This window comes from Lissotriton vulgaris, chromosome 6 (genome assembly GCF_964263255.1).
Source record: "Lissotriton vulgaris chromosome 6, aLisVul1.2, whole genome shotgun sequence".
Lineage (NCBI taxonomy): Eukaryota > Metazoa > Chordata > Amphibia > Caudata > Salamandridae > Lissotriton > Lissotriton vulgaris.
The window spans coordinates 1680095866-1680120489 of record NC_141694.1 but is presented as its reverse complement, the minus strand read 5'-3'; the positions used below and the strand labels follow the sequence as shown (position 1 = coordinate 1680120489).

Below are 24624 nucleotides of genomic sequence, written 5' to 3'. Positions count from 1 at the left end.
TATAACAACAACTCCACCTCAATCCAGTGAGAAGCATAGTTAGTCATGTATGAGTATGCTGTAGTGGTTCACTGTTGTGCTGTAAGTGCAGTTTTCTGTGGGGAAGAGCCAGTTCTTGAGTAATTTTCTGAAGCTAAGATAGTTGTCAGTGGATCATATGTGTGTGGGGAGTAACTGCTTGAACAGAAAAAGATTCTGCACCCATGTTTTTTTCATGTACGTTGGAATGCTAAGCCGGGTAGCCATTCTCAAGCATAGGCTCCTTTGCTGCACGTAGTTATTCTTTTCTTCCTTATGAAGAGTGATCTTCGGCCATGTATTGCTTTTTGTGTGATACAAAGCAGCTTGAAAGTGGATCTTTTTGCGGCAGAGGAGATTAGTGCCTGTGACTTTACAGGCAGTAGTCTGGTGGCATAGTTCTGAATTTTCTGTAATCTTCTCATAGTCGACAGAGGTGATCCATGATACAGACCATTCGTGTAATCCAGTTTATATAAGACAAGCTAGATGGTAGCTTGAACCTTATGAGTGAATCCAAGATGCGGAAAGATGCATTGCAGTGTTTTCAATGTGAGAGAGCTTGATTTGGGTACCTTGTCCACTCTTACCTCCTTGGATATTTTTGGTGGAGGTCCTAGACCATCTGGCTTGACACAGAAAGAGGGTAATAGGTTTTCCAGTCACCACAGGAGAGTAGTTCGGTTTTGGAGGCATTGAATTTGAAGTGGATCCATGCCATCCACTGGTCAACGGCCCAGAGGCAATTGAAGATTTTTGATGTTCCTATGTCTTTTGGGATTTTACAAGTTCAGAAGCATCGGAGTTTCTTTTGTGTAGTTATAGCAAGTAAAGTCAAAGCCATGTATCAGATCTATAGTGACTTCATATATATGTTGAAAAGCATTGGTGAGATAATTGAGACTCCTGGTTTAGAAGGAAAAGCAGGATTATGTATAATATTTGTCCTATTGTGTAGGTACAATCCAAGTGAGAGCTGTGCACTCTATCAAGTCTTCCTCAAGTCTTTGGATTGGTGTGTCATGATTCATGGTATGAAAGACTGCCAGAAGGTCTAAGAGAAGGACAGAACGTCTGTTCTAGTCAACTGTGTTTTTAAGGTCTTCCCAGATAGAGAGAAGGGCTGATTCTGTGACTCTTCCTGGACGAAATTCAGTGTGGAAGTCAGAAAGTATGGATTTCCCTTCAATGAACTTGCTTGAGAGAAACCTGGCATATACCTAATGTTGTGACTTATGCACCACGTGCAAATATCAGTGGAAAATATTCATTCTTAAACCTCAAACAAGATAAAAATGCTTATAGGCTGGTTTAATTTAAAGGCTTACATATTTTTGGTACAGTTTTAAGTACAAGTTTACCACCAAACATTGGCAAAGCCATTGGCTGCCATTCACCTGACCTTGCTGATGCTTGTTTTGTCCCATTTTTTCTAAAACTTTATTGCTGGGGGAAATGCCTGGCCTTTGACCAGTATACTAAAAAACACTGTTCTCAAAAAGCACACATTGCCATACTAGTGCATTGAAGAAAGCTACTTTGTGAGCAAATGGGCGCTTGTTAAAAGAGGAAAATGCCAGCACACACACTGAACCTGGTATGTGGCTGGCAGTGAGGAAGACCTAAATCCAAAGACCCCAAAACCACACCTTGCAATTGTATGCACCAAGAAGGCTGCTTATTTATACAATGTGGTGTCCTTAACTACCTGATTCGCTGTACCTCGAACAGCATGGTAGAAAACCTTCAGCATCAACCAAACAGATCAACCAAACAGACCAAGACTCCACAAAATATGTATTGAGACATTGTTCTGAAGACAACCACAGAACTCTTCTCCTCTTTTCCGTAACTGAAAGAAGTGGATTTCGCGCTGAGCGGAACTGCAGAAGAACTGAAGGCTTGGTCACCCTCTAAATTCTTCGAGTACATCCAAAAAAGGAGATCTTCAGCCACCTCTCCTATCAAGTACTTAGTGGTGGAGCCACCGATGATGCATATACCAATGAGAGGGCCTCATCCTTCGCATAGTGCGAAGAGGACACATAATGCCATTAGGCTCAAATGCATGAGACCCTTCTGAACAGGAATCACTGCCATGGAAGAAACCTTTGGCTCATTGCTTGAATGTCTTGGATTCCCTGGTCAGATGGAAATGCTCTTTGCAGAAATGTGCCAGAATTGCCCCAATGAAGAAAAGATGCTTTAAAGGCTAAAAATGTGACTTTGGCACATTGCCATAGAAGCCCAGGTGGTGCAACAAGGTCCTAATTTCTGCAAGCTGAGGTAATCCCAGTTTGAAAAATCAGTTGTGCAGATATGGTTAGACATATACTACAATCTTCTCCAAAATGTGTAGCCGCCACAACCTTAGAAAAAACAATTGCAGCACTAGCAAGCCAAAAGGCAGTACTGCAAATTGTGAGCCAACCACTGGGACTGGAGAACCATAATTTGAATATATGCACTTTGTAAATCCAGGGGCAGTAAACTCAGTTTGGGTAGGGTAATTGAAAATCATCTTTTTTAAGGACTCACTCCATATCCAGAACATTTAACTTGCACACCCTTGATGAGAAGAGGAAGATGGAGTGGGGGAAAAGAAAGCCAGCATCTGAGCAGGAGGATAGAAAGAGCAGAGTATATCCTTGCTGAATGATCAAAAGAGCCCTTTGGTCTTAGGTTTTGTCCTCCACTAGTCCAACATCGAAGATACCCATCTACCCACACGATATTGGTTTTGGAGAGGTGACTACAGTGGAGTACTACTGTTGCTGATAGTGCTGTCTAAGTCTAGTACCTTCTCTGTCTATGTACTGGCAACAACATTACTGGGACGTTTGAACAAGATGAGTAGACAGCCCCTGTGACCTGGAAAAGCTGCAAAACTAACAGTACTTTTGGTGGAATTGTATAGTAGGTTAGGTCAGACCCAGGGTCCTCACAGTGACCTTACTGCAGCTTCAGCCATTCAAGATAGGACTTGATGTGCACTATCGAAAGGTATGTTAATAATGTCTTCCCTAACCATCTGGGAGACATGGCCGCTTGTGTTTTGGTAATATATGGCTACAAGATCATCAGTTTACTCTGAGTGCATTTGCCAAGCCAACTGCATTTATCCTTAGCAGTGCACATGAAAATCCTATGTCCCATGGCATCAAGCCATTTCAAATACCTAGCTGTGTGCATTTTGGGGAAAAGGTTCAAGTACAATTGAGCGCATTAGAGCCTCTTTAATGAAAGCAAAGGCTCAGCCAAAGCAATCAAAAGCTGTAGGATCTCAGTCAAGATATTGTCTCTGCAGCTGACAAGAAAATTCAACACCTCTGATTTTGTTTATGACCGAGAAGGAAGAAAACTACTTAATAGGAGTGCCTGTGTTGTATGCTGCATTTGTGTCGAGCCAGGTATCCAACCTGATAGCATTCTGTAGATCTGGTATGAACACCCTTATCTCTCGGTGTTCAACTCATTATCATCATCCTCCATGTGAGGAAACCAAATAAAGCCTCCATGCAGGCAAACTTATGTTGTCTTGGAAAGTGCTCCTCTAAAGAATACCCCTTTAAAGTGGCTACCCAAATTTGACACATAGTCAAAATGTGACTCATTAATACATGTCTGTGAGTCTCCAAAGATGTCGGCTAAGTGATTCGCATGGTCACTACAGAAGCTGAGACAGAGCCACCACCTTGTTAATGGGAACCAGCTTGAAAAGCTTAACAGAAAGAGCCATGATCAGTGCTGATTGAATACAGACCGGGTCAATTGACGCTTGAAACGGAGTCCCTGGAGGCACAGAATTGATGATTTTGAGTTAGCCTTGGAAGAAAAGGGTGTACCAGCATTAGGATCTCCAGCCCAGCCTGCTTGAATACAAACTAGTGGTAACTGGGTGAAATGAAAAAGCACTATAGCACAACAATTCCAATACATAACTGAGTAAAGGTTAAGGAGTGCTCACAAAAAACTATGGAGTGTGATACTAGCTTGACCGCAATCAGCACACTCCAATATCGAGGGTCCTAATCCCGTCAAAATGGAGTTACTTTGTTGGGTGAAGGTGACAATCACTGTTCACTACTCTACTGTTTAACACCTCAAATAAAACAAAACAAGCAACACAATGGTAAAAGGCGCCTGGTAAGCTCCAGTCCCAAAGTTCCGAATGTGTATTTAGTGGTTCCAGAAAGGTATGCCTCCTTGGTTTAAGTGTCTGTCTCGCTTGCTGGGGGCCCAGATGCTCTGGGTCAGTAGCTCCTCACTCAGAGATACCAACCTTAATGATGGTGGTGAGCAGATCTCTTTACTTCACAACATTTGGTGTAAGCCTAAAAGCGCGAAGACCACCTTTCAGGTCATACAGGACTCTATACAGCTACTTTGCAAGCGATCTAGGTAGTGGACTATCACAAAAGCAGCTAACAAAAAAGGTGTAGTGATCGAGGGTATCCATTTGCCAGAACCACTGCCCAGCTAACAGATACTCCGGTTCCATGTTTTGGAAGCACCAGCCTGAACAGAGTCAATGTAGGTCCAAGTTGAAAAGTCGTCAACAAGCTGGAGGGAAGTTCAGAGAGGATATACTGTTAAACAACAAAGAAAAAAGAGAGGGATACACTTAGGTATTAGACTCATCACTGAGTATAGTACAGAAGTTAAAGCAATAAGGAGAATAATGAGTAAACACTGGCATTTGATAATAAATGACCCAATTAGAGGTAAATTAGTGCCCAATAAACAAGTCTAGTCCAAAGATGGATCTGAAAACACATTGTTTAGAGAAGAGCCAGGGGTTCATCAAATGTTTAAAAAAAATGTAAGACTTGCCAATATGGTACTTATACGACTGAGTTCTCTACTCTCGTTCATAGAAAATCGATGAAAATACTTGGTGCATAAAACTGTAGAACAGATTTTGCTGTATATATTTTAATGTGCCCAGGTATTCTTGTATATGTGGGAAGTACTATCCTCCACGTTCATAAATGCATCTTACAACATGTAAGGGCAAACTAAAATAGAGATAAAACCTATTCAGTGGCCTGTCACTTCAATGAGGTTCAAGCGAGCAATGTCAAAGCTTTGCAATACTATGTGCTTGATTCCATACCAAGAAATTACAGAGGGGATAATAGAGAAATGGAACTGAGGAAACTCAAGTCAAAGTGCATATTAGATCTTGAAAGTAAAACTCCAGGGGGCCTCAATACTGAAGATCTGTATGCTTATCTCAGCCGAGGAACGGGAAGAAATCTGGTAATGCCTATGGATGTTGATGCATTCGGCTTTACTAGTTCTGGTAAAATAGAAGAAGTATATTCTGTGACTGTTTTCCCACATGGAAGAAATAAGTTGATCAAAATGATTTATAAAGGTGTGCGTTTGTTGCAATAGGAGATTATATAATATATTGTTTCTCATTTGTATATTAGCACTAGGCACTTTATATAGCTCACTTAATTATATCACAATAGAATGAGTTTTCAATAATTATGCAGGGATAAAATGATGTGAACATTTATAAGGAGAATGATGCATTAATATATATTACCATTATAGTTCAGACTATGGTTCTAAAAGGAAAAAAGATTTGGTTTACTTATAACTTTGGCGCTGGTGGACGAATCTTCATGAAACTTTCAAAAACATGTCTGATTCACCCTAGCTCCTTCCTAGTGAGTTTTCAGAGTGATCCGTCAGGCAGGGGCTGAGAAAAAGGGAGGGGGGCAAAAACACGTTTTCCCCATTAATTTTTCCATAGGAAAACTGAACAACAATACTGCAAAAACTGCTGAAAGGAAGAAAGCTAAATCTTGATCCAGAAAGCATGCCTTTTCTGATTTGGTCTAAATCTATTCAGTACTTTTTGAAAAATTAAGGTTCAAAACCTTTGTCTATTTCACAGCATGGTGCAAACAGATTTTAAGGTACGGTTTTATTGGCTGCCATCAAATCAACAAAGATGTGATAGCAGTCATCGTAAGACCAGGGGACTCAGTCCCCTGTCCTCTTAAAAATGGAAAAAAACATTAACGGGGGCTGAGTAGGGCTAACCTGCCTCCCAATGATTGGTAACCACCCTCCCCAAGCCAAAGCAGCATTTATTTTTCAAATAAGCTGATAAAAATACTCCTGACGCATTCTTTTTTTAACCAGGGATGTGCCAGTGCCGGGTAGTGGCGCATTGTTGTATTTTATGAGGGGGGCATGTGGCACCCCCTCACCATGCCTCAAGGAAGTCCTGGTGACCCCATCTACGTGGATGATATTTTTAAAATACTGAAGGCTGAACCCAGCAGGGGACTGACTGCCAGTCGGGGTTGGGTGCAGTGTGTAGTTATAGTTAGGACCTAGTCGCCATAGGAAGTTGATTTTTTTGGTTTGCTAATACCTTTGCTGTCATTTGACAAATCTTCACAAAACATTCCAAAAAAAAGTTCACTCTTTTTCCTGAAAAGTTTCAGGGTGATCTGTGAAGCAGAGTTTGAGAAAAAGGGGGGTCCCAAAATAAAAATTCTCCATGCAATTTCCATAGGGAATTTTAGACATTGCTACAGCCATAATGGCTAAGTGGAATTACACCAAATTTGGCAGAAAGCTAGATCTTTACCCAGAAAGTGAGCTTTTGGTGATTTAGCGTAAATCTGTTAAGTAGTTTTTGAGAAATTTATATACATCTGGCAGCCTGTGCACGCGTGTATCTCGCAGGAGTTCAACAGACGTGCAACTTCATACAATAGAGCTATTTGACTGGCCAAGGGGGCTTTTTTCCAGTTGGTCGCCTTGCTTCGTGCAAGTCCTGTGGGAGCTCACATTAAGATTGGCTGGCCACAACATGAAGAGAAAAGTTGCAGCCGGCATTACGGGACACCGGACTCGCTCCCCTGGTGCTGAAATGAAGAAAAATTCCCCTGGACGTTGTAGGGCCAATAAAAACAATTAAAAAATTGTGTGATTGCTGCAATCCCACGGGACTCTCACTGGAGCCAGAAAGACCCTCTAATTACCACAGGATCGAAAAACAAAATAATAAATACGTGGGGTGGGTGTCCCTTGGGGCATGGCAGGCCCTGCAGCCAACTCCACATGGTGCCCGATGGAAGGTCGTCCATGTTAGGGAATTTGGCACATCATGGGAGGCTAGGCGCAGGGCCTTACTGCAGGCCAGGCATTGCAGTCAACCAGCTGTGTGGTGGGGGTCGGAATAGTTATGTATGTAACAAAATCTTACTTTGGGTTCCAACAAAAATCCTAGACATTCACTGAAAAAAACAAAGGATAAAGTGACGCTATTGTTAGGTATGGAAATAATATTTTACTTTACATTAAAAAAAACCTTAGAAATTCACTGAAAAAAATCAAAAGTTAAAGTGACGCTTTAGTTGGGTGAAAATGTTAGGTTAAATGTAAATTTTAAAGAAAAAAACACACTAAAATTCATCAGTTGTGGTTCAATGAAGTAACTATAACTCGCTCCCCACCAACCAGTACTTCTATGCAAGGTTATGAAGAACCAGCAAAACTTTCAGAACTGAAACAAATAAACAGAAAATTATTGTCACATTGCCCTTCAAAGAGAAAACTGTCCAAGGTCATAAACTATAGGTAGTAAATGACCCGTAACAGTGAAATCCATAGACAAAGTCTGAAAAATACATTACTATTGCTGCTTCCCACTCTGGACAGCAGCTTCCTAATGGCTCCTCTCCACAGCTCTTGAAGAAAAGGCAAGAGTATATATAAAACAGACCCACTCTCACTTATTTCCAGTTTCCCTGATTTATCGATCAGTCGATCACCTTCTCCGGTGGAGTAACCCTAGACTTTCCGAAGAGCACAGTTGTGTTCTACTCTGGCTTTGGTACTATAAAAGACTGCTTTCTACCGAATTTGTGCAGCTTTAAATAGGTCATGTATGTGTGCAGTTTATTAGAGTGCTTTTCAATTCACACCAATCTAAAATGCAAGCTGTGGTCAGGCAGCCAGAGTATGATCTCCTGGTTTCGAGCCAAGCAGCAAAGCCTCCAACAGTATTAACATATCTGCAATCCTTCCATACACTGAATGACAAAGGTTTGACAAATCCTTCCCTATCTTAGTTTGCTGTAGAGGATGTCCAGTGAGTTTAACAAGTTTATCTTTAAATGAGCTGTCCCTTTCAGGGGAAAAACAATCTCTTCAAAAAGGTTGACAAATGTCGCTCCATGTCGCTCAAACGTCCCTGCAAGCGATTGCAAATGCTGGCGTGTGTGTACTTTTTAAGTCAAACTCAATCCAGGCTATTGGAGGCGAGGAAGCACCTTGAACAAAGGCCCTTCTGTGTTTGCTGCTGGGCAGCAGGAGCACATGAGTCGCTTTTCTGGATGTGCTGCGCTGGGTTCTCCCCTGGCATGACTCCCTACGGCGGCTGCTGTGATGAGGGGTGAGGAGGATGTCTTTTGACAAGTGAGGAGCCGAAAGAATGAGCCCGAACTACCATCAGACAGCATTTGTAAAACACAGATGTCAGAAATGGCCCTTCCTAATCTGAGAACTAACGCTGATCATCGGCACATTCCCCCTTCGGTTGTCTCGCGCCAAAAACCTGCTCACGGCTCAACACAATAGAGCGGCGGTGGGAATTCTTTGCGCTTCTTTCCCTCTTCTCTCTGCCAACCCTGTCAAGATCCCTAAATTGCCTCGCCAAGATCAGGAGCAAAGTGCTGACTCCAGCACCAGCACCTGGATCTGAGGCACGGTCTTCAAGAATTGAATGTCAAGCAGACCGGAGCCCAATCACATTTGTGTTTAATATTTCATCTGTGATAAGCCGCACCGCACTGGGGCTGATGAGCATTTCCTAACCAGCTGCTCAAAAATCAGTTAGGCTGAAATTTAGTTAGGAAAAAATTACATGTTGTCCTCATATTATCTGCCCCTCTCTCCTTTTCCACTGCTGCAAAGTGTTCAATGCCACACAGCTTACTTAGGATATCAATGTCTTTGTAAGATGGGGCTGGCACCAGCCTGACTTCTCAAGGGTTTTCAACATAGGTGTGCCCGCTGACCTGTATGCTTTAGTATGGAAAAGTGTACTCAGGTCCCACGAATTTTATAAGCAAGGAGGTAAAAACTGAACGGTAGGAAATGTATGTTACTACTCACTTATGTAAACTCCTTCTGTGGATGGACACACAGACAAAAATGTGGTGGCACAGCCATGCACACACTGAAGAACAGATAAACGCTCATATATTAGCCCAAACAATCACCAAGCCAAACAGTGGAATATTCTTAATGCAGTCTTTAAAAATGAAGTCTTTAAGTCTGAAAAAACCCTCAAAATTCAGATTTTCTTCCTCAAGATTTTTTTATATCACATTTAAACGTCTGCCAAGGCTCTGCCACCTAGCCGCCAATTACAATGTAAACACGGGAATAGCATTAACTAAATGGTGTTTTCCCTGCGTTCACCACTGCCAGAAGCCCGCCAAATCCCTTCCATGGGAGGATCTGGTGTTGACAATCTTCACACAATTCGTCATCCAGGTCTGAAGGAACGTTCACCCTTTTCATACCTGGTGATAAGCTACTATCTCCCACTCCTCGGCTGAGGAAATCACCAAGCATTTACCACTTTCCTACTACAAGCGTGGGAATTCCCTAAGAACTGAGGAGTGGGAGAAGATCCTGCCACCCCTGCAAAGCAATGTGTAAGCACAGGAATCTCTAGGGATCCCCCACCCATAAGGTCTGGGCAACCTCAGCAAGGTACAATTCTCACCAGGCAGGGGTAGCAGAGGCCTCAACACAGCATGACTTGCACCACCGTGTTGATATTTGCCAATTACTCACCATCCTCCAGCACATGGATAGGCTGATCGTGTAACCAAAGGCTATTGTTAGTTTTTGTCTACAATTTGTGTGTGTGTGTATATATACAGATATATATATATATATATATATATATATATATATATATATATATATATATATATATCTGAAGAAAAGATCACTCATGTAGAGAGGACCAGAGGATACAGCGGGGAACAACAAGGTGACCTTTATTCACCATTCTGCTGGGTATAATGCATTTCGGCACATAAGCCTTCCTCAGATGCCTGTAGCAGTAGGATTCACTCTGTCCCTCCTTTAAACAATTCACGGCCCTCCCATTAGTGGAAGTCTAGCTGGCTCAGCTTGTTAATTCATCACAGCTGCAGTCTTCATGTGCAAGACTCGGATTCCCAGCTTGCATCACTCCAGTAGGTATGGGCAGCTGAGCCATTTCATGCTCTAATGAGCGCTGATGTGCCTTTTGGTTGTAGGGAGGAAAGGGCTGACTGGCAGCCGAGTGAGTCCCAAAATTGAAGTGTTGTTTGCCGCCTCGTGTCCCAAACGCCTCAGCCACACATCCAGGAACCAGGACAGGCCGTGACGTGAAAATGTAGCCATCAGGCGACAAATTGTAGAAATGTTTTTTTGTCTACTATGTAAATATATATATATATATATATATATATATATATATATACACACATATATATACACAAATTGTAGCCAAAAACTAACAATACCTAAAATTCTCTTTTGTATTTAATCTGCGTGCACTTGTAGCGAACTTGGGCAATGTGCTTGCCTCAATTACTTTTTGGAGTATTTCTAGACTATGATGTAACAAGTGTAAATTTGTCGTTTCATAGCTCGTAAACTTTTTTGTCAGCTTCTTTTACAATATTTGTAACACATGAATGAACAGAGAGGCAATTGCTATACTCTGCGTTTTAGAAAGGTCAATCAATCTTCACATATATCTATTGCCACTTGAGATGCTTTTCCCGCCCAGACTTCGCCCTCTCCCTTCTATAGGCCAGATGGTAGCATTACGGTTCAATCACAAATGTTTTAGTCACATTAAAGAAACTTGCACACGTTCCACTCGTGATTCATGATCTTGGTCGTGATTCACAAATTAAGGACCTGCAGAACTTTACAAAAGGGGCATCAGTTTTGAGTGCAGATTTCAAAGCAGGCGGCATCTATTCTGCAGTCACAAGAAACACCCTGCAGTGCTTGTCATGGTGACCATCACGGGTCTGATTGTTCCTTGTAAACTGCGGTGCTTGCCTTGGTGACCATCACGGGTCTGATTGTTCCTTGTAAACTGCGGTGCTTGTCATGGTGACCATCATGACTGTTCCTTGTAAACTGCGGTGCTCGTCATGGTGACCATCATGACTGTTCCTTGTAAACTGCGGTGCTTGCCTTGGTGACCATCACGGGTCCGATTGTTCCTTGTAAACTGCGGTGCTTGTCATGGTGACCATCATGACTGTTCCTTGTATTCTGCGGTGCTTGTCATGGTGACCATCATGACTGTTCCTTGTAAACTGCGGTGCTTGTCATGGTGACCATCATGACTGTTCCTTGTAAACTACTGTACTTGTAATGGTGACCATCGCGGGTCTGATTGTTCTTTGTAAACTGCGGTGCTTGTCATGGTGACCATCATGACTGTTCCTTGTAAACTGCGGTGCTTGTCATGGTGACCATCACGGGTCTGACTGTTCCTTGTAAACTGCGGTGCTTGTCATGGTGACCATCATGACTGTTCCTTGTAAACTGCTGTACTTGTAATGGTGACCATCACAGGTCTGATTGTTCCTTGTAAACTGCGGTGCTTGTCATGGTGACCATCATGACTGTTCCTTGTAAACTGCGGTGCTTGCCTTGGTGACCATCACGGGTCTGATTGTTCCTTGTAAACTGCGGTGCTTGTCATGGTGACCATCATGACTGTTCCTTGTAAACTGCGGTGCTTGCCTTGGTGACCATCACGGGTCTGATTGTTCTTTGTAAACTGCGGTGCTTGTCATGGTGACCATCATGACTGTTCCTTGTAAACTGCGGTGCTTGCCTTGGTGACCATCACGGGCCTGATTGTTCCTTGTAAACTGCGGTGCTTGTCATGGTGACCATCATGACTGTTCCTTGTAACCTGCGGTGCTTGTCATGGTGACCATCATGACTGTTCCTTGTAAACTGCGGTGCTTGTCATGGTGACCATCATGACTGTTCCTTGTAAACTGCTGTACTTGTAATGGTGACCATCACGGGTCTGATTGTTCTTTGTAAACTGCGGTGCTTGTCATGGTGACCATCATGACTGTTCCTTGTAAACTGCGGTGCTTGTCATGGTGACCATCACGGGTCTGACTGTTCCTTGTAAACTGCGGTGCTTGTCATGGTGACCATCATGACTGTTTCTTGTAAACTGCTGTACTTGTAATGGTGACCATCACGGGTCTGATTGTTCCTTGTAAACTGCAGTGCTTGTCATGGTGACCATCATGACTGATCCTTGTAAACGGCAGTACTTGTCTGGTGATCATCATGGATCATGGGACTGTAAACTCCAGTATAGGAGAGTGCAATAATATTTCATCATTTTCACCAAAGATACTAAAAGGGAAAACATGTTCATTGACACTCATAGGCATAAACTGAGGCAGAGGCAAAGAAGGTATATTGTTAAGTTTAGCGCAGTGCAGCATGTTTGCCTCTGCTTGAGATGGCGACGACATTTAAGTCTCTCCCGAGTTCCACGGTTAACTCTTTTATTACGGTTGGACCTCCCTTCTTTTCTAGGTCTGGTTTTGATTGGTGCACCTGCAGGATTTATGGATACCCTGTGGATCGAATAGATTGGGAGGGACAATATTTCAGGTCACCAGTGTTCCAGAAATGACATCCATCCCTCTTGCTTCTAACTGAGGTTGACTGATTTCAGCGGTGCTTCTGACTCCCTATGCACCCTGATCTCTAAGTCTGCCACTGTCGGTTATTCGAAAGTGTGCTAATGTGGTCTAGGGTAACCAGCAGATACACATTGATAATTTGTCATGGACAGCATTTTTTGCTGAGGACAGACAGGTGTCTGGAAAGAGACCTGCCTACCCTGGCTGAGCTTCCTCCTGCAACTCCAGGTTCCAGCTGCCCCTTAGTGTTCTGTCTGTTTTTGTAGTGCTGCAGCTTTTTCATGTGTGTGGCCTCTAGTTTATGCGTGCAAGCTCATTATTTATCAGGAATGCATCAGGTAAGGATCTCTGCCGTGTTGGAGTGTTAGTCCCTTTTTTCAGTTTTATGTGAAGCTGGAAACTTTAGGAAGCTAGGCTCCCTCTGGCAATGTTGATCTGCGGGTTATTGTCTTGCTAGTTTTGTGCACAGAGGCCCTGTCTACACCAAGGCTTTCTCTGTTCACCCACCCCTGACCAAGGTGGCATGATGGTCCCAATGGCTACCAACAGCAGTGCGTCTTTCACCTTACAGGTGTGCATTCATTGGAGTGCCAGCAGTTCAATCAAAAGATGTCCCACAGGGTAGAATGCACCTCCCTCTAGAACAGTGTGTCTTAACCTTTTGACCTCTGTAGACCCCCGCTTATTCGGTCCTGGAATCCAAGGACCCCACTGAGTCATCATCGGGATGCACGGACACCCACTGAGTCATTATTGGAAGACAGGGATATGATCCTTCAGAGTATAACCAATGACAAGGACTCAACATGTGGAACCGGGGTTGAATACCTAACTTGGGGGTTGAAAAATGCTGAGCCACCTGTGAACTGGGGGTGAAAAGTCATTTGAAAGAGGAAAAGAAACTCTGTTTTGGACAGGTTCATTTTCAAATGAGGGAAGGTCATCCAACATGCTTTTAAAAATGGATGCTCGGTTGTAGGGTAGAACGATTGGAACAGCATTGATAGTGACTGTAAATGGTTGAACAGGATTTACACAGAACAAAAAGCGTGTTGCTTATATGCCAAGGTGTTCAGAGTTTAACACTTGCAGCCGAAATGCGCAATGCCTTCAGGTCACAATGTTTTATCCCTGCACAGCTGACTCACCTCTCCCTCCTTCTGAAGGTCGGTAAATGAAGTATGTTGCATTGGGTAATAGAAGCACCTGTCATTTTGGTGGCTTAGAAACTGAAGAAGCGGTTTAAGGAGTGAAGTGTAAAGAAAAATTATTATTATAGCCTTCCCCACTGACATCATAGTGACAACCTTTGAAAAACACAGATCCGTTTTATCAGCGCCAAACAATAAGTTTACAAGTGGCTGCTGAAGTGATAGCGCTTTGTGTGACTATCATTCTCCGATTCTCCAAACCTTGGCTAGTCTGGCACGTTCTCCGTCCACAGTTTTTAAGCTATGGAGCAATATTTTTGAAGTACAAATCTTGGCATCTCCTATTGCATTTAAAGTGCACACAAATAACGTCTAAAAGGAGGGTCTCTGGGCACGTTCTGGTACTTTAAAGTCGCCTTTACTGGATAGGAGTTAGAGCAAGAAATAGTGTGTGAAAACTCAAGGAGGGCGCCACCCTCATGCATTTCAGAAGAGTAAAGAATAAACATGAAAAGAAAACTAACAGGAACGCTACGACACTATAAAGACAATAGGATGTTAAAACCTGATCTCTCTCTTTGTTTGAACGTCAAGCTTTTGTTATACTTCTTTCTGAAAGAAGGCGGCATTTACTAAGAGATCAGTTATTAGTCCAGCATTTCTTTCAAATACTACATTGCTTTTCAAGTAAATATTTTCTCCCCACATCCCTCCTAAGCAGTATTTATTCTATGAGTTGTCGCCCAGCAGCATCTCCTAGCTGGTCCCTGCGTCTTCAATTGGCTGTTCTATGTCATTAACCAACAGCTCACCCTCACTCTCCACTGACACAACATCTTTGACTCCAGTCTGCTAGTCTCACATCACTCCCCCTTCGGATTCTTCCATCACCTGCATGTGAATGATAGGTAAACCATCTCCACACCCTCTAATGCGGAGGGAAATCCTGAATACCAAACTTCAATCAGAAACTACGCTGATTAATGTTCAAAACAGCACAAATGGAGATAATGTCAGTCTCCTTCTACTGAGCCTGCAATCTGGGTGCCCACTGTGACAGTGAATTGAGCATCACTGCTTAGCTTCCACTAACCGAGCTGCTCACCTGCGACTCAAACGATAGTACGATGGGTCCAGGTATCACACACCGTGCTGCTGAAACACTAATAGACATAGTGGCTACCACCATGCTTGCCTACTGCTGCAGAGACCCCCACCCCGCCACTCTTTCCAACCACTAGACAAGCTCCTTCACCTTGCAACACGTGTTGCGTACACCGTTCTCTCCTCCGTCATAACTGTACCGACACATGCAAGGGCGGTGACTACGCATGCAGAACAGTGATTATCCAATTTCAGAAACTGATTTTGAGGGCAATGAAAAGTCTGCCCTCACCCATATATTGGGCAACAATATCACCGCTCTACATATCCTCACATGGTCCCTGTCCCCCTATTGCCGTGACTACGGCCAATCTTACTACTAGCGGCTCTAGCCTACCTACCTCCCTCTATGGCTTCAACTCAACTATAAATCTCCACCTCCTTAAGAAAGGTGTCGGGCCTACTTCCACATATTTGGTACTATTTGAGGCATTCAACTAATACATTGTATATGTGCAGAAAGTGTAATAAGCTATTTATTACCATTGTTGAGTGTAGAAAGGGAACATGATTCATGAGAGGTGAAACATTGAGTGAGTCATGATGCCGCTCCCCTCCCCAGTCGTGGCTGGCATGAATCGCGGGTGGGGGTTGTGTGGGGTGAGGGGGGTCGCTCTGGGAAGGGGTAGGGGTAATTTAATTTCTAAAAAAATGTTTAACCTACCTTCGCCTCCAGTGCCACACTCCCGCATCGAGCCTCCTGCTCTCTGCTCACGGGAAGCAGAAGCAGGCTCCCTCTCTTCCCCTAAGCCAATCACAATGTTGCAATTGCAGAGTTGTGATTGGCTAGGACACCGTTCTTACAGGCGTCTAAGGGGAGCCCGTTTTCTTCATGCAGGATTGCGCAGCAGCCTACATGAAGAAAACGGAAAGTGCTATTACTGGTTAGGTCAGCCCTGGGGACGACCAAACAGTCAGCGCCCATAACATTGGGCTAGCCACTCCTCCCCAAACCACCCAACTGCGCCCCCCCCCCCCCCCCCCGCAACCAGGGATACCCTTCTTCTACTTTCTCGCAGTGCGAGAAGCAGAAACGTAAAATGGTATTCATACCATTTTACGTTTCTGCTTCTCGCACTGCGAGAAAGCAGCGGGAAGCGCTCCGACGCCCACATGGAGGAGCCACCCCTGCTCCTCCCTTATCAATGGTAATAAATAGCATAATATACTCAGTGTATTAGCATATATAGTTTATGGTGGGGTATTTTTCTTGTGTATTATTTTAACAAAAGGTATTTAATCAAAACCAGGATGGAAGAGCTTACAGTTGCGCAGCGTGCTACCCTCACACTTGAGATTTTGTGACAATTAGGCGAGATCTTTACTTGCATGAAGTAATTGTTAAATAAAATCTGTGAGGCAGTAAAATGTAAATTGAGCTACAGTGATCTAATAACTTGAATTTGACATTTGCATTGTAGTAATAAATGTGTGAATTTGCGTTTATTAATACAACAGCTCTAAATACTGCAGTATTGTTCACATTTATTTTCACTGCTGTGGCATAAGTACAGTTATTTATCTCCCTTCCACCCACAAACTATCTGTCTTCAGCTTTATGTAAGAGTATGTTGATTTATTGTTTCTATGCACTCCTGTTGGAATCTATGTAAAGTATTTCTATTAGCAGTGATGTTTTCTCCTTGTAAATTTAAGCATACAATACAAATCATAAGAACAGGATATGACTATCTTTCCCGCTGTCTTTACATTAATTTTCCTTTACACTGAGGAAACTATGCCCTGGTGTGTGTTTATCAAAAATGTGTGAAGCCCTGATGGACTTTAGAAGGTGCTGTATAGGTTTCAACAAAAATAATAGTAAATGCTGGATGCTATTTGTTAATAAACGCATACATGTAATAACAGCATCCTTTAGAAAAAATCTATCAACATGAACCAAACTGTGCTTGGGCTCATCAGTGGCAGCTATCGGCAACACCTGGTCCAGCCCAGTGCTCTCCAAGAGCACCCTGGGCAACTGGTCTCCCTCGCAATCCCCCGATTCAAGAGCATGTACCCACCAATATCTCTTCACAGGACCATAGCATGCCTAGTCTCTGATATATTCGGGCAGTTAACAGAAGCTGACGCTAGGTGGCGCCATTTGCTGGAGCTGCCAAACTGCATGTGCTTTGGTAAACTAAAGCAAGCCCTACAGAAGGGACCAACTGGCCACCCCTCCTCACTAGTTTAGACAGTGCCACGTTTTAGCCAGCGAGGGAAAAGCATACTAATGATAACTAAAGCACATTGTAGCGAAGCTGCAGATCTCTGGCCCTGCTCACACAAAGCAGGGTTTTGGGATCTAAATCAAAGGTTGAAGGGGGCGGGAATGAGGGGCACAACGTGCCCATACTTTTTTATTTGAACAAAAACAGTTCGCCTACTTTTTGTGGAAAGGCATCTACCCCGGGACGGTTAATTCTAACAGACAAAATGCTTCAGCTGACGTATAAGGCAGGGAGTCTCGTGTGCTGTGAAACCGAAGGAAGGGCAGACAGCTAAACAAGAAACGCGCCTGCTTGCCAGGGTGCCTTCTTGCCAGGGTGCCTGTTTGCCTGAAAGAAAGGTACATGTGCACAACTGGTTAATCTGCAAATGCAAAAGGGTGCTGGGAAGCCGGTATTGTCTTTAATTGATGTTACAGATGTATTATTTTTGAGTGGTATTGCAAGGGAGTTACCAGTTGAGCTGTGAAGTGTGCAGGGCTCGAGTCGGGGTACCACACGGGTGGACGGCGTCCCACCACTTATTTTACTGTGTTTTTACCGGGTGGACGCCGTCCCCCCCTGCCCAAAAGATGGAACGGGTGCCCGAGTCTGCACCGGCGCACGAATGAGAGCCTTCTAAATGCACCCAAGCCTCAGACTAATCTCCCCTTCCACCTCACGCCCTCCCCTTGCCAGCATTTCTCAGAGCACAGCCGAGGCGCCAAGGCTTCAAGGAGCTGCGCCGTCAATACGCTGAGCATGTCACTTCCAGGGACCCCGACAGATGCCCCTAGTGCCGTCTGTAATAACCGTGTAATCTGAGGAATGGGTCCTGTGTATAGTGTGTTCTTGTGTTTTGAGTGACTGCCACTTACTGCAGTATTATACTTCTACATGTATCTTGTGTGTATTCACGCATTTCAGATGGAGACAGTAAATGTTGTGGCGTCACTTCCTGTTGTGACGTCACTTCTGGTGACACCACCTAACTTGGAGCGTCCCCCCACTACTTTTTTTAGGACTTGTGCCCTGGAAGTGTGTACCTTTAATGTACAGTTTAAAAAAAATTGTACTGTGTACACTCTGGGTATATTATAATTTTTATTTTGGGAGCCCTTTTTTAACTTAAACCCTTTTATAACATTTTGTAGCAGCCCCTCTGTAAGTAATGCCACTTTAAAATTATAAATTACATTTTCACAGTGCTTTGTGTTACAGGCGAGGACCTCGTAGCACTAAAAATCTACAAGTTACTATTTTCCACCGCACCAGCCAGGATTCAATTCTCTAACACAGACGTCTACAATGCAATAACTAATAGAGGTTTCATAATGTACGATGGTGCATTTCCCACTGCAATCTTTATTTTATTTACTCTGTGCGTTATTTAATATGCAGCTGCTTACATATTTAGCTCCGCCTTTGACCCCGCCCACTGACCCCTCTCCCATTGCACACACAGTTCCCATAGTTTTTGGTTGTCCTCGGCCGCTGGTCTAAAGGAACAATCCAGGAAGGAACTCAAAGTCATCATTTGCATTGCCTTTCAATGGAATGGCTCTCCTTACCTAGCCTGTTCAACCCCCTCAACAGTCACTCAACACACAGCTCCTCCACATCCCCGACACAACATTATTGTGCCCCCTTCTGCAAGGTTAAGTTGTACCTTGTCCGCCCCACTGGCACGTACCTCCTGTTTTATATCATGCTGTGTGCTGTAAAGGGCGAGGCGCACGACACGCAAGAGCATTTGGTAAAATAAAACAAGCATTCATGGCACCACCATATTATATACTGTCATACTAGGGATCATTCCAGTACTCAATAATACTTTATCGGATCACCTCTGGACCCAGCACCGATCAGGTTCCTCAAAACCGTAGCCTCAGTCATCGTGCCCACTGTCACGGAACTTATCAACAGTTCGCTCGCCCACGGATCTGTCCCCGATAGCTGGAAGAGTGCTGTGGTAAAAGCACTCCCAAAAAAACCCCAGCTAGACCCAGCAGACATGTCTAATTACCGACCAATATCACTCCTCCCGGGTATCAGCAAAGTAGCAGAGAAACTGGTAAACGTACAACTATCTCAGTTCTTTGAAACCAACAAAATACTCAGGCAATCCCAAACTGGATTCCGCCCGGGCCATGGTACAGACACCGCACTCCTTGCCGTCATTGAAGAAGCTAGGCGCATACTAGATTCAGGAGGATCAGTGGCAGTGATCCTCCTGGATCTAAGCGCAGCCTTCGACACAGTCAACCATCGTGTCCTTCTGCATAGACTGGCGGATGCAGGACTTACCGGGACGGCACTCAGTTGGATTGAATCCTTTCTCACAGGGCGCACGTTCCAAGTGTGGGACAACAATCACCACTCATCCACCCTTCCACTCACAAGCGGAGTCCCTCAGGGCTCCTCCCTGAGCCCGACGCTCTTTAACGCATATATGGCCCCCCTTGAGGACGTGGTGACACCATTTAATATAAAAATGGTAAGCTATGCTGACGACACTCAGCTGGTCGTCTCCCTGGCCCAACTGATCGACCACCCAGAAAACCTGACCAACTGTCTTATAGAAATCCACAATTGGATGAACAATTCATCATTAAAACTTAATGGGGCAAAGACGGAGGTGATGCTCCTAGGGAAACAATGGACGACCATCCCTCCAGCACTCTGGCCCGACGTATTCGGGGAAATCCCTCCCCCGAAGCGTGAAATTAAGACACTCGGTGTGTGGCTCGAACCAGAGCTGTCTATGAAGACACAAGCAGCTAAAACTTCGGGCACCTGCTTTGGACTCCTACGCACAACCCGGAAGATCCTCCCCTTACTGCCTCCTACTTCAAGGAAACTGCTCATCCAGGGACTGGTACTGTCTCGCCTGGACTACAGTAACTTGGTCTACCTAGGAGCCCCTGAGGCCACCCTGACAAAGCTCCAGCGGACACAGAACGCGGCGGCACGCCTTCTCACCAACCTCCCCTCCAGAATGTCCGCAAAGCCGGCCCTCAAAGCTCTGCACTGGCTCCCGGTGCGCCAAAGGGTGCAATTCAAAGCGATGTGCACGACACATAAGCTGATCAACGGATCTGGCCCGGCGATCCTCAGCAAAATGATCACCCCCTACACAGCAACCATATCCCTACGATCCCAGAATGAGAACCTGGCCAACATACCCAGATTTAAAAGGTCTCGCACAGGAGGACGGCAATTCTCTGTTCAAGCAGCGGCTGGATGGAACGCTCTTCCACGCTCCCTCAGACTTGAACCTAACTACCTGGCATTTCGCAAGAAATTAAAGACTCACTTATTCCCTAATTAGAGCCCCTCTATAAGTATCTCTCCTCCCACCTTCCCCCTCAACAGGATCACAAATTTTATAGCGCGGGGATGCCCTTGGGTCACCAGGCGCTTTAGAAATCGTTATTAAATTAAATTAAATTAAATTATCCGGCGAAAACATACCATCAAAAAACAACACATGTATTTAACAGTTAAAAATAGGATAAAAACTATTAAAAGGGAGCGATGAATAGCAGCAGTCACATGTAACAAAGAGCATCATCGATCAGTTTAAAATCCAGATAAAATATTGAAATCTAGCTAAAATGTATCAACTGACTGTAGCCCCACCAATCCCTTTATCAAGGCTACTTGCTCTTGTCAGTTTCCTAGGGATTGGTCCTGTCATCACTCCTCTCAGATACCACAGCACAGCTGACCTCCGGCTTCTTCCTTCTCCTGATGATTTTGCTCATCCAGACTACACAAGAAACGATTTGCTTCTTCCGTTTCTGCACCATCACATCATGCTTACCTGTCGAAGCAAGGATCTGGCCTCCTCTGAAACGTGTTCTGGCATGTTCAAAAACGAGTGGGTGTTTATTCCCGATGGATGGCAGTCAACCAGAGCCTGAAAGAAAACCCAGACAACAGTTACTTTGCGACCTTGAGCAGAACACTTCTCTTACAGACCTTTAATAGCAAGAAACAATTATTACAGGACATTACATGACACTATTGCCCCTTGCTCTGTGTATAAGCCCCTGTTGATTATGCACAGGGAGAGGAAAGGGCAATCAGCAGCTTTTGTGGCGCAGCAGCAGGTGGGCCATGCAGCTATATGCACCAGCTCCCTAATCTGACCCAACAGCAGCACCAATGTAAGGATTTCCGGAGTACCAGGCAAAATTACATTTCGCTCTTTGGGCACTCACTTCACCGAGCAACAAAACCTTTTGAGGCCATTCGTTACAATTTGCACTTTCTTGTGGTTATTTGTGATGGCACACAAGATAGCATCAGCACACAACTCTTGCACTCTGTCTATTGTACGTACTTGCATTTATATAGGTAATTATTCTCCTGAGCAGGCGTTGAAGCGCTTTATGCTGGGTGGCCAGAGGTTAGTGGTCAAACCATTGGCTATTGGTTATTATTGATTAGTCACCGGTTAATATTGCCTAGGCCCTAGTGGGATTAATCTTGCCCTTCTGATGCAAACCACTCCATGGGCTGCTCCACTCCTATAGAATGTGAGGAAGCAGCAGTTTATGTCCCTCTTCTATGTTTTCTGAGTAAACCTATCACCGCGTTCCGCACAGATTGCGAGGACGCGCCGATTCAATTGAGTGACAGGTGAATATTAAAGCATGTGAGAGGCCCATCTGTGGCAGCCAAATACACTCGAAAGAAAATAAAACTGGTGCGATGCGCTCCCTGCGTGGCCCTCGGAAGGCAGAGCTTTTCAGATATGGTTACAGTCCGCCCTCGGTGAGAAGCTCGCAGACATGGACACTTCTGGCGGCCTGGACTTCCCTTCAATGGAAACCCGCACAACATGAATGCCTCCTTTGTTCACATCACACTGCAATTAACGGCGGAGATGTAATTAATGCAGACAGTTTCCCAAACAAACGAGAGAGATGGGCACTGACCACAAGAGCACACTAAAACGCAACGTCTTATCAGATAAACCCTGGACCAGTAATTAGGAAGAGGAAATTGTAAGTGAAGGAAAGAAGGGCAGCTGCTTGGTTTAAAAAAATGGTCGCAAAACCATAAATACGTAGGTAAGCTTTATGTGGCGTTTGCCAAATCAATTAGTAAGCAAACTATCGGACACGAATTCCCACTTAAAATCTTCCAAATTCCTGCTTAAAATCTTCCAGTTCATATTTCTTCACCATTTATAAAAACAAAAATACACAAATTATTTCACAAGAAAAAAACATAATGTTAGCAGACTTGTAAGCAGGTTGGTAGTAGGTTTGAACCTATATCACACAATATAACACCTGGGTCTAGACCAAAGGAAATTGAAACAAGCTAACCTTGCTGAGATGGAGTACCCCTTTTAAAGGACGATTTCCATCACCCACCATAGATGGCATGCTTCATCACCGGGAACCTCCTCGCACTGGGATGCCTAGTCACAGAGCGGGCTACAACTCTCTCGCTGAGAGAGAGGTGCACAGCGGATGTTTTAAGAGGTATAATAAATAAATATGCTTTATTTAACTGGGAGAAGTGAGGAAAGCAGAATGTGCAAAAAAAATAATGTGATAATTTAAGCTGGCTACAGGGTATGCAAACACTTTTATTCATGCACCCCTGGGTCAGATTAAAACGAAGGACACTGCAAAAAGGATTAACATGCTGGGGCGAGTCACCGAGGTAGATAAACACGTTTCAATCAAATCCGATTAGATGAGGTGTTGCGGCATTTATCAGGACCTATAGTGATGGTGCTTCTACTTCAAGGTTGTGCTCAAAATATAATAATGTAATTTAATACAAACTATCCAGGGTTCTCTGTGAATCCAAGGAAGGGATCCACTGGCGTTTACCCACAATTGTAAGGTGTGGTGCCTCAACTCAGGACCTGGCGTGGGGTTAAAGGTATTCTCTATCCTCTCAATGGATGGTATCTAGCTGCTGGACGCATGATGGAGGGAAATCGTCCTTTAAAATGAATACTCCATCTCAGCCAGGTTGTCTTGTTTCAATTTTCTCTTGTCTAGATCCATTTTTTTTAATTGAAAGTACAAAAGACAAATACAAAGATGAGAAATCTTTTAGATCATGGCCCGCCTCCCTGCCCCGACTCTAAAAACAACAGAATAGACATTGGTTGATGAGTAATCTATTACTGTTATTCTAGTCTAGATCCAAGTGTTCTATTGTGTTATATAGTGTCAAATTGGGGAGATAACTCCTGCTGGTCTCTAAATCTCCTCTGGTCCTCATTTAGTGTTTCAGTATGTCTGAACCTGCTAAAAAAATGAACTTTCCTTGTGACAATAATGCTGTTATCCCAATGAGAACACAAGAGGGAAGAATGTCAGCTAGCAATAAGTTATAGCACACTGCCACACAAAGTGTGGTATGAGGGGTAACCCACTTGTTCACATCCCTCCATGCTAATTTCTGTGTAACTGGCAACAACCGCCTTAGACATTTATGATATGGGGAAAAAGGCAAAAGTTAAAGCAGAACATGCACATGTAAATTATGTAATATCCAGGTGTCACCTCCTTTTGTCAGTCACTCCCACTTAACTGACCTCCTGACAGCAAGAGGTACAACTAATCCCTGGTATACATTCTAACAGATGGGGCAAAATGCTCCCAGCTAACTTTATTCTGCATTCCCTTCACCAAAAGATTTGCTGCACCTGTGCAAAAGTATTTCCTTTCTGCAACCTACCAAACCATTGGATTCATTTTCCAGGAATTAAATTGGCTCTGAGGTGCAGATATATTTAGAGAAGGTTTGTGCGGAAGTAGAAGTGTTTTACAGAGACAGGTTTAATCTGGGGTTCCTAATGGTCCAATGCTATTTTTAGGGGCTCTCTCTATGGACAGCTCTCTCCATAGTACGTTTTCAATATATTCCCCTAAAAAAAATGTAAAGGGTATCTCCAGATCCCAAAAAAGTAAACATTCATAAATTACATGATTCAGCCATCATGACTAATTTGAGATTTCATCTTGGTGCTTAGCGTTACTTATGAAACCAGTTTGACGCTTTTGAATTAGAGAAACAATATATTGTTGAAGTAATACATTTATCACACTAATTTAAGATTAACTAATAGATTTACAATGTGCCATACATTAAAACTGCAATCCTATTGTAATTCTAAAAAGGTGTACTTTGACTGTGATTACATCTCTGGCTTTCACATTATAGCCCTTTTTCGACTTTTGTATTGTACAGAAATGTTATCCGTGTATCCAGGTCACACGTAAACAGCCCCAAAGCAACGCTTAAACAGGCATCTTCTCACATGTTGCACCTAGTACCAAAACGTCTCTGCAATAATGA

General features: G+C 43.8%; 1 protein-coding gene across 1 annotated transcript in view; it reads right to left on the bottom strand.

Annotated features, from left to right (window-relative positions):
* RPS6KC1 (ribosomal protein S6 kinase C1) overlaps positions 1–24624 on the bottom strand; it is a 518969-nt gene that overhangs the window by 35463 nt on the left and 458882 nt on the right. The window contains exon 15 of the mRNA XM_086927875.1: positions 21113–21208. Within this exon, the coding sequence (XP_086784001.1) occupies positions 21113–21208 (96 nt within the window). The remainder of the gene's footprint in view (positions 1–21112; positions 21209–24624) is intronic.